This window comes from Gobius niger (genome assembly GCF_951799975.1).
Source record: "Gobius niger genome assembly, chromosome: 16".
Taxonomy (NCBI): domain Eukaryota; kingdom Metazoa; phylum Chordata; class Actinopteri; order Gobiiformes; family Gobiidae; genus Gobius; species Gobius niger.
Window position 1 is genome coordinate 30,255,218 of NC_136867.1, and position 11,267 is coordinate 30,266,484.

The 11,267-nt window shown below is 41.7% G+C and overlaps 1 protein-coding gene across 1 annotated transcript in view; it reads right to left on the bottom strand.

The window, feature by feature from the left end:
- Positions 1-7,946, bottom strand: part of ap4s1 (adaptor related protein complex 4 subunit sigma 1) — an 8,009-nt gene extending 63 nt beyond the window's left edge. The window contains exons 1-5 of the mRNA XM_079574167.1: positions 7,732-7,946; positions 6,547-6,686; positions 1,826-1,912; positions 894-962; positions 1-90 (exon numbers count right to left, since the gene is read on the bottom strand). The exon at positions 1-90 is cut by the window's left edge and continues 63 nt beyond it. Coding sequence (XP_079430293.1) covers positions 1-90; positions 894-962; positions 1,826-1,912; positions 6,547-6,684 — 384 coding nt within the window. The 5' untranslated portion in view covers positions 6,685-6,686; positions 7,732-7,946. The remainder of the gene's footprint in view (positions 91-893; positions 963-1,825; positions 1,913-6,546; positions 6,687-7,731) is intronic.
- Between the last annotated feature and the right edge of the window lie 3,321 nt (positions 7,947-11,267).

Sequence of the window (11,267 nt, forward strand, 5' to 3'; positions counted from 1 at the left end):
GAGGACGCGGCTCTTGTTCGTCTCCACGATGTGTCCGTTCTGGATCATCTCGTCCAGAATGATGTGAACTCTGTCCAAGTTAAACATGATCTGATCAAAGTCAAAGGAAATAAAAATCAAACGGATAAACGACGCGACGCTGCAGGAGAACGGGAACAACTCAGGAACAACTCAGGAACAACTCAGAGGATCTGGCAGGAGCGGCCGCCATGTCGGACTCACTTCCTGGATAAACCTCCAGCTCAAAGCGACGTCAGAGAATAAACATCGGAAAGAGCGTTTGGGTGTTTTTTACTCTGATATTTGAAAAAATGACAAAAATGAGATGAAGAAATGGAGAAAAAATGTGATCAAAAAATGACAAAATATTTATGAAAAAGTGACAAAAATATGTCGAAATTATAACAAAAAATTGATCAAAAAATTACAGAAATGTGATTAAAAATATTAAAAATGTGATGAAAAAAATGAAAAAATGTGATGATTTTTTTTAATGAACAATGAAAAAAATTGATCAAAATATGAAAAAAATTGCTGAAAAAATATTTAAAATGTGACGAAAAAAATATTTAAAAATGACAATATGTATGAACAAATGACAATTTGATGCAAATTTATTAAAAAAAATGTGATTAAAAAAAATATGAAAATGTGATGAATAAATGATATAAAATGTGACAAATGTCAAAAAAGTGAGATTTGTGTTTTTAAGTCTTAGTTTTAAAGTTAAAGTTCTCCTGCAGCGTCTCGTCCTGAACCTTTGACTGAAGTGATTTAAATAAATGTGTTTGATTTGAAGGATACGTCCAGTTCGCTCTGGAAAAGAAAATGTCTGATCAGCAACAACAAAACAAAACAAAACCAAACCAAATCAAACCGAGGCTCTCGCTCACCACTCGGCTGAAGTATTTGTCCAGAACCTCCACGAAGTTATGGATCATCTCAAAGATGGACAGTTCGTTCTGAGGACGAGGGTGAAGTTTAAAGTCATGAATAATCAAACTTTAACTCAAACGCTTTTCATACCGAAAGGTATCACAAAGTGCTTTACAGATTACAACATTTAAAACAATGTCTGAAATTGTTAAAATCTTTACAGTCCAAATTGCTCTTCTTCAACAGGGGCCTCACCACCGCCCCTTTAAACGCAGCAGGGAAGACCCCGTCTGAAGAGCAATTCATCATGTTTAGAAGCTCGTCTCTAAAAGATCCATAAAATGTTTTAAAAACGGCGTTGGGGCCGGGTCTAAAGGACATGAGGTGAGACTCACTGAGGAGAAAACTTTATCAAGCATCTCAGCATTAACCAGGACAAAACTGTCCAGTGTTTCCTCTGGAACAAACAAACCATCAGATGTATTTAGAACCGCGTTACTTTGGGCAGATGAAATATTACATCTGATAGTGTCTGTCTTTCCTCTGAAGTGTCTGCAAACTCCTCACAGAGGCGTCTGTGGGGTTAAAAGGAGTTTTGTTTAAATTAGGGTTTAAAACATTTTCTATCGTTGAGAATAAGACTTTTGGGTTATTTTTATGATTGGTGATTATTGTGGAAAATATTTTGTTTCTTGCATTTCTTATTGCTGTATTGTAGGTCTTTTGTTGAGCACGGATTATTTGATAATTTATCGTTATTTTGCTTTTCCTCCATCTCCTCTCGGCCTTCCTGCAATTTCTCTTGAGTTGTTTTAGCTCCTCGTTTCTCCAGGGGGGAAGGGGTTCAGGATTAACCTTTTTAAGTTTGAACGGAGCAACTGTATCGAGGACAGTGAGTCGTTTTACTGTTAACGTCAACAATAAAATCACAGATGATCAAGATTCAAACCTCGTCGTCCGTGACTCCGACCACGATGTAGAGCGCGGCGTACTGTCGGTAAACCAGCCGGTAGTCCTGGTACTCCACGAACGAGCACTGCAGAGAGAGACCAGAGACCAGGGTCAGACCAGGGTCAGAGAGACCAGAGACCGGGGTCAGAGAGACCAGAGACCGGGGTCAGAGAGACCACGATGTAGAGCGCGGCGTACTGTCAGTAAACCAGCCGGTAGTCCTGGTACTCCACGAACGAGCACTGCAGAGACAGACCAGAGACCGGGGTCAGAGACCGGGGTCAGAGACCGGGGTCAGACCAGGGTCAGAGAGACCAGAGACCGGGGTCAGACCGGGGTCAGACCAGGGTCAAGGAGAGACCAGAGACCGGGGTCAGACCAGGGTCAAGGAGAGACCAGAGACCGGGGTCAGACCAGGGTCAGAGAGACCAGAGACCGGGGTCAGACCGGGGTCAGACCAGGGTCAAGGAGAGACCAGAGACCGGGGTCAGACCAGGGTCAGAGACACCAGAGACCAGGGTCAGACCAGGGCCAGACTCGGGTCTACGACTTTGGTCCTCATGGAGCTGACACTGCTGTAATAGCACCCCCTGGTGGCCGGGGGCGACTCCAAGACTCTTGGTAAACAGGATTCTTCCGTGGGCCTCGGCTTAAAAGTCTGGCTCCAAAGAGTTAGATTTTTTCTAAAAATCACTATGACCCATGTGACCATGTGACCATGTGACCATGTGACCCATGTGACCATGTGACCCATGTGACCCATGTGACCCATGTGACCCATGTGACCATGTGACCATGTGACCCATGTGTCATATTTACAACCACGCTGGTTTTTGTATATTAGAAATAAAGCCATGTTCATTTCACAGACCACTCGAGATCATTATATAAAAACACACAATATCACTACGAGGTGTTCTGGAGTACTCGTGTACTTGTACTCGTGTACTCGTACCTGGTCCTTGGCTCTGCACAGGCTCGTGTACTCGTGTACTTGTACTCATGTCCTTGTACCTGGTCCTTGGCTCTGCACAGACTCGTGTACTCGTGTACTTGTACTCGTGTACTTGTACCTGGTCCTTGGCTCTGCACAGGCTCGTGTACTCGTGTACTCGTGTACTTGTACCTGGTCCTTGGCTCTGCACAGACTCGTGTACTCGTGTACTCGTGTACTTGTACTCGTACCTGGTCCTTGGCTCTGCACAGACTCGTGTACTCGTGTACTCGTGTACTCGTGTACTCGTGTACTCGTGTACTTGTACTCGTACCTGGTCCTTGGCTCTGCACAGACTCGTGTACTTGTACTCGTGTACTCGTGTACTCGTGTACTTGTACCTGGTCCTTGGCCCTGCACAGACTCGTGTTCTCGTGTACTTGTACTCGTGTACTTGTACCTGGTCCTTGGCTCTGCACAGGCTTGTGTACTCGTGTACTTGTACTCGTGTACTTGTACCTGGTCCTTGGCTCTGCACAGACTCGTGTACTCGTGTACTTGTACTCGTGTACTCGTGTACTTGTACTCGTGTACTTGTACCTGGTCCTTGGCTCTGCACAGACTCGTGTACTTGTACTCGTGTACTCGTGTACTTGTACCTGGTCCTTGGCTCTGCACAGACTCGTGTACTTGTACTCGTGTACTTGTACTCGTGTACTTGTACCTGGTCCTTGGCTCTGCACAGGCTCGTGTACTTGTACTCGTGTACTCGTGTACTTGTACTCGTGTACTCGTGTACTCGTGTACTTGTACCTGGTCCTTGGCTCTGCACAGACTCGTGTACTTGTACTCGTGTACTTGTACTCGTGTACTTGTACTCGTGTACTTGTACTCGTGTACTTGTACCTGGTCCTTGGCTCTGCACAGGCTCGTGTACTTGTACTCGTGTACTCGTGTACTCGTGTACTTGTACCTGGTCCTTGGCTCAGCACAGGCTCGTGTACTCGTGTACTTGTACCTGGTCCTTGGCTCAGCACAGACTCGTGTACTCGTGTACTTGTACCTGGTCCTTGGCTCAGCACAGACTCGTGTACTTGTACTCGTGTACTTGTACTCGTGTACTTGTACCTGGTCCTTGGCTCAGCACAGGCTCGTGTACTTGTACTCGTGTACTTGTACCTGATCCTTGGCTCTGCACAGACTCGTGTACTTGTACTCGTGTACTCGTGTACTCGTGTACTTGTACCTGGTCCTTGGCTCAGCACAGGCTCGTGTACTCGTGTACTTGTACCTGGTCCTTGGCTCAGCACAGACTCGTGTACTCGTGTACTTGTACCTGGTCCTTGGCTCAGCACAGACTCGTGTACTTGTACTCGTGTACTTGTACTCGTGTACTTGTACCTGGTCCTTGGCTCAGCACAGGCTCGTGTACTCGTGTACTTGTACCTGGTCCTTGGCTCAGCACAGACTCGTGTACTTGTACTCGTGTACTTGTACTCGTGTACTTGTACCTGGTCCTTGGCTCTGCACAGGCTCGTGTACTCGTGTACTTGTACTCGTGTACTTGTACCTGGTCCTTGGCTCTGCACAGGCTTGTGTACTCGTGTACTTGTACTCGTGTACTTGTACTCGTGTACTCGTACCTGGTCCTTGGCTCTGCACAGACTCGTGTACTTGTACTCGTGTACTTGTACTCGTGTACTTGTACCTGATCCTTGGCTCTGCACAGACTCGTGTACTTGTACTCGTGTACTTGTACTCGTGTACTTGTACCTGATCCTTGGCTCTGCACAGACTCGTGTACTTGTACTCGTGTACTTGTACTCGTGTACTTGTACCTGGTCCTTGGCTCTGCACAGGCTTGTGTACTCGTGTACTTGTACTCGTGTACTTGTACCTGGTCCTTGGCTCTGCACAGACTCGTGTACTCGTGTACTTGTACTCGTGTACTTGTACTCGTGTACTTGTACCTGGTCCTTGGCTCTGCACAGGCTTGTGTACTCGTGTACTTGTACTCGTGTACTTGTACTCGTGTACTTGTACCTGATCCTTGGCTCTGCACAGACTCGTGTACTTGTACTCGTGTACTTGTACTCGTGTACTTGTACCTGATCCTTGGCTCTGCACAGACTCGTGTACTTGTACTCGTGTACTTGTACTCGTGTACTTGTACCTGGTCCTTGGCTCTGCACAGGCTTGTGTACTCGTGTACTTGTACTCGTGTACTTGTACCTGGTCCTTGGCTCTGCACAGGCTTGTGTACTCGTGTACTTGTACTCGTGTACTCGTGTACTTGTACTCGTGTACTTGTACCTGGTCCTTGGCTCTGCACAGACTCGTGTACTTGTACTCGTGTACTTGTACTCGTGTACTCGTACCTGGTCCTTGGCTCTGCACAGACTCGTGTACTCGTGTACTTGTACTCGTGTACTCGTGTACTCGTGTACTTGTACCTGGTCCTTGGCTCTGCACAGGCTCGTGTACTCGTGTACTCGTGTACTCGTGTACTCGTGTACTTGTACCTGGTCCTTGGCTCTGCACAGACTCGTGTACTCGTGTACTCGTGTACTTGTACCTGGTCCTTGGCTCTGCACAGACTCGTGTACTTGTACTCGTGTACTTGTACTCGTGTACTTGTACCTGGTCCTTGGCTCTGCACAGGCTCGTGTACTCGTGTACTTGTACTCGTGTACTTGTACCTGGTCCTTGGCTCTGCACAGACTCGTGCACTCGTGTACTTGTACTCGTGTACTCGTGTACTTGTACCTGGTCCTTGGCTCTGCACAGACTCGTGTACTTGTACTCGTGTACTTGTACTCGTGTACTTGTACCTGGTCCTTGGCTCTGCACAGACTCGTGTACTCGTGTACTTGTACTCGTGTACTTGTACCTGGTCCTTGGCTCTGCACAGGCTTGTGTACTCGTGTACTTGTACTCGTGTACTCGTGTACTTGTACTCGTGTACTCGTACCTGGTCCTTGGCTCTGCACAGACTCGTGTACTTGTACTCGTGTACTTGTACTCGTGTACTTGTACCTGGTCCTTGGCTCTGCACAGACTCGTGTACTTGTACTCGTGTACTTGTACTCGTGTACTCGTACCTGGTCCTTGGCTCTGCACAGACTCGTGTACTTGTACTCGTGTACTTGTACTCGTGTACTCGTGTACTTGTACTCGTGTACTCGTGTACTTGTACTCGTGTACTTGTACCTGGTCCTTGGCTCTGCACAGACTCGTGTACTCGTGTACTTGTACTCGTGTACTCGTACCTGGTCCTTGGCTCTGCACAGACTCGTGTACTCGTGTACTTGTACTCGTGTACTCGTACCTGGTCCTTGGCTCTGCACAGACTCGTGTACTCGTGTACTTGTACTCGTGTACTCGTGTACTCGTGTACTTGTACCTGGTCCTTGGCTCTGCACAGGCTCGTGTACTCGTGTACTCGTGTACTCGTGTACTCGTGTACTTGTACCTGGTCCTTGGCTCTGCACAGACTCGTGTACTCGTGTACTCGTGTACTCGTGTACTTGTACCTGGTCCTTGGCTCTGCACAGGCTCGTGTACTCGTGTACTCGTGTACTCGTGTACTTGTACCTGGTCCTTGGCTCTGCACAGACTCGTGTACTTGTACTCGTGTACTTGTACTCGTGTACTTGTACCTGGTCCTTGGCTCTGCACAGACTCGTGTACTCGTGTACTTGTACTCGTGTACTTGTACCTGGTCCTTGGCTCTGCACAGACTCGTGTACTCGTGTACTTGTACTCGTGTACTCGTGTACTTGTACCTGGTCCTTGGCTCTGCACAGGCAGCGCTGAACCACCTCGGCCTCCAGACTCTGCCTGAGCCTCAGGTCCACGTCGCTATAGTAACGGGACAGTCGCGTCTGGCCCTGACGGTTCACCATCAGCAGGAACCGGATCATCTCTGCAGGAGAACCACCAGGAGAACCACCAGGAGAACCTGCAGGAGAACCACCAGGAGAACCACCAGGAGAACCACCAGGAGAACCTGCAGGAGAACCTGCAGGAGAACCACCAGGAGAACCACCAGGAGAACCTGCAGGAGAACCTGCAGGAGAACCACCAGGAGAACCAGGTTATTATGAAGCAGCGTCGAGGGCAAGAAGTGACACAAACACCTGGATATCGTTACATTTCTTCTAAACGGAAAATATGTGATGACATTTTTAATGAAAACATGACAAAAATGTGATGAAAAAAATATGCAAATTTGAGCAATGGAAAAAACGGATCAAAAACGACAAACAATTGATGAAAAAATGACAGAAATGTGAAAAAATTGAAAAAAAAAGTGATGAACAAATGAAAAAATGTGATAAAAAATGAAAAAAATATGAAAAAATGACCCAATCACATGGGAAAAAAATGAGCATGATGAACAAATGCCAAAAAATGTATGAAAAAGTGACAAAAATATGTCGAAATTACAACAAAAAATTATGAAAAAATGACAAAAATGTGCTGAATTTTTTTTTAATGAATAATGGAAAAAACGGATCAAAAAATATTTTAAATGTGATGGAAAAAATATGAAAAAATGACAAAAAATTGATGAACAAATGGAAAAAATGTGATGAAAAAAATGACAATTTGATGCAAATTTATTTTTAAAATGTGACAAAAAAATACAAAAATGTAATGAAAATGTGATGAATAAATGATAAAAAAAAAAATGTGACAAAGACGCAACAAAAGTGACAAAAATGCTGCAAAAAGGCAAAGAAACAGATCCTTCTCGATGAGTTTTGTAGGTCTTAATTAGCTTTCAAATGAGGCCTTACACTGTAAACGTTTAGATTTGGGTAAAGTTGAACTGGAGAAGATCAGATTTGCAAATGAACCCTTTAAACAATAATAATTGTTCGGGATTTCTTTGTGACATCAGAGAAACAGCTGCATTTGAACCATTTATTCCATGTTTTTTCTCCCTGTGTTTGTTTGTTACTGACCTGATGCTAACGTTAGCCGCTAACGCTTTAGCGCCGCTTTAAAGCCTTCGGTTTGACGCACAGACTCGTAATAAAGTCAACTCTGCGGGCGGTAAAATCCTCATGTTGTTCCCGAACATGAACGAAGAGTCAAAGACACGATCTGATCAAACTGCGGCTCATTTAGAGAAATATACAGTCATGCTAACGGGATGCTAACTCACGGCGCATGCGCAGCAGACACGGACTGACGAAAGGGATGTTTACCGCCCCCTGGTGTTCGGAGGCGCTGACGTCAATATGAGGCAACTGTTATGGGTTAGTGCTAGATCGTCTGCTCCGGAGGGACGGTCTGCTGTGAGTTTGTATAGATCTATGAGTTGGTTTGTCTAAAAATACAAATAATCCTAATCCAAACCCTAATCCGTAAGGTTAACCCCTTAACTCCCACCTGAACCGAGCACATTTTCTCCAGTTTGGCTTTACCCCAATCCAAAAGCTTCTGGAAAAAAGGTGTGAAAATAGCGACAGAACTGAGACGAAAACAATGATGGAAATGTGACAAAAAAGTGACGAAAAATTTATGATAAAGTGGCAAAAATGTCACAAAAATGTCACAAAAAATTGACAAAAAATTGATAAAAAATTGATCAAAAATTGACAAAAAATTGATAAAAAATTGATTAAAAATTGATAAAAAATTGACGAAAAAATGTCAAAAATGTGACAAAAAAGTGACAAAAAATCGATTAAAAATGGACGAAAAAAATGTCGAAAAAATGACAAAAAAGTTACAAAAATGTGACAAAAAAATATTAAAAAATGACGAAAAAATTGATAAAAAATTGACAAAAAATGACCAAAAAGTTACAAAAATGTGACAAAAAAATTATTACAAATTGACGAAAAAATGCCAAAAAAATGTCATAAAAGTTACAAAAATGAGTTGAATACCCAACAAAAAAATGTTGGAAAAAAAATCAGATTCGATTAACCATTTCCCTGACCCTAACCTTAATTTGTGTCATGATATCTCACGTTTTCACAGCAGACCGTCCCTCCGGATCTATTATATTAAACTAAACTGGTCTAAACCAGTGTTGGGCAAGTTACTTAAATATTGTAATATATTCTATATTAGCAGATACAGTTATAAAAATGTAGTATGTTTGTTTTACGTATGAAAAAATTGTTTCAAAATTGTAGCTGAGTTTCACTACTTTGAGTGACTTTTGGCTAAATGTCAGGGCGTTTTCTCCAGTTCAGTTTTACCCAAATCTAAAGCTTCTTGTCCTTAGAGCTCACAGCCTGCAGGCCAGAGGAACGCCTCATTTGAAAGCTAAGGCCACAATAAAAGCGACAAAAGCAAGGAGAAACCGCAACAAAAAAAGCCACAAAAACAACAACAAAAGCGATGAAAAAGCGAGGATGAAAATGCAACAAAAACACGACAAGACAAGCGACAAAGGCAAGGATGAAAGTGCATGAAAAAGGGGAACACAAGGACAAAACGCACCAAAAAAAACAAAACAAGAACACAACACAACAAAAGCGATGAAAAAGCGACAAAAACGAGGAGGAAAATGAAACAAAAGAGCAACACAAAAGCGAGAAACAGGTGATGAAAACGCGACAAAGACAAGTGTAAAAATGCAACTAAAAAGTGAGGAATATGAGGAGGAAAACGTACCAAAAAAGCCACAAAAGCGAGGATGAAAATGCGACAAAAACATGGATGAAAGTGCAACAAAAACACGACAATAAAAGCGACTAAAGCAAGGATGAAAGTGCATGAAAAAGGGGAACACAAGGAGAAAATGCACCAAAAAAAGCCACAAAAACATCACAACTAAAGCGACAAAATGAGGAGGAAAATGAAACAAAAGAGCAACACAAAAGCGATAAACATGTGATGAAAACGCAGCAAAAACAAGTGTAAAAATGCAACGCAAAAGTGAGATGAAAACACAACAGGACAGCCACATATATAATGTCAACAACACGGCAACGTTTTGCATTTTTAAAGTATTTCTGTCGTGTTTTCTGAGGTTTTTTTGGTCAAGTCTTGGGTCACTTTTTGTCGCTCTTCCGTGGTTTCTCTCTTTGAGTTTTTGTTGCTTTATTTTTTGTGTGATTGTTGCTTTTCCAGCAGGATTTTGTTGAAACAGTGCAATAATCAACCTCTTAACTCCCACCTGAACGGATCCCATTTTCTCCGGTTTGGCTTTACCCGAATCAAAAGCTTCTTGGGGAAAAAGCACCAAAACAGAAACAAAAAATGAGAAGAAAACAAGGATGTAAATGCAACAAAAATGTGACAAAAATTCAACAAAAATTCAACAAAAATTCAACAAAAAAATGACAAAAATGTGACAAAAATTCAACAAAAAAATGTCAAAAATTCCCCAAAAAATGTCAAAAATTCCCCAAAAAATGTCAAAAATTCCCCCAAAAATGTCAAAAATTCAACAAAAAAATGTCAAAAATTCAACAAAAAAGTGACAAAAATTCAACAAAAAAATGTCAAAAATTCAACAAAAAAGTGACAAAAATGTGACAAAAATTCAACAAAAATTCAACAAAAATTCGACAAAAAAATCAACAAAAATGTGACAAAAATTCAACACAAAAATTCAACAAAAAAATGACAAAAATGTGACAAAAATTCAACAAAAAAATGTCAAAAATTCCCCAAAAAATGTCAAAAATTCCCCAAAAAATGACAAAAATTCAACAAAAAAATGTCAAAAATTCAACAAAAATTCAACAAAAAAGTGACAAAAATTCAACAAAAAAATGTCAAAAATTCAACAAAAAAGTGACAAAAATTCAACAAAAAAGTGACAAAAATTCAACAAAAAAAATGTCAAAAATTCAACAAAAAAATGTCAAAAATTCAACAAAAAAATGTCAAAAATTCAACAAAAAAATGTCAAAAATTCAACAAAAAAAAGTCAAAAATTCAACAAAAAAAATGTCAAAAATTCAACAAAAAAATGTCAAAAATTCAACAAAAAAGTCAAAAATTCAACAAAAAAAAGTCAAAAATTCAACAAAAAAGTGACAAAAATTCAACAAAAAAATGTCAAAAATTCAACAAAAATGTGACAAAAATTCAACAAAAATGTGACAAAAAAATGACAAAAATTCAACAAAAAAATGACAAAATGTGCCAAAAAAAACATACAAAAGGTGACTCAACACAGCAACAACACAAGGAAAAAGATCAGTTTTGTGGGTCTTAGGTTATTATATGGGCCTGTGTAACACCTCATTTGAAAGCTAAGAGAACAGAATGCATTTGGTTCAGGCGGTCAGAGGTTAAACTCCTTATTGTGAAGATTTGGCGATTCAGGAACAAACAGAGAAATGAAGTAAAGTCACAAAGAACTGGTGGAAATGTTGTTTATTCACATTTCGTCAAAACAACAAAAAAAGAACAAAAGCTTTGGCCTTTCGGGAAAAATCTCTTCGTTTTCCAAACTCAGGATCATGATGAGTTAGAGTTTACAAAGGTACAAACGGAAGTACAAACATGAGGATATAAAGGAAACATG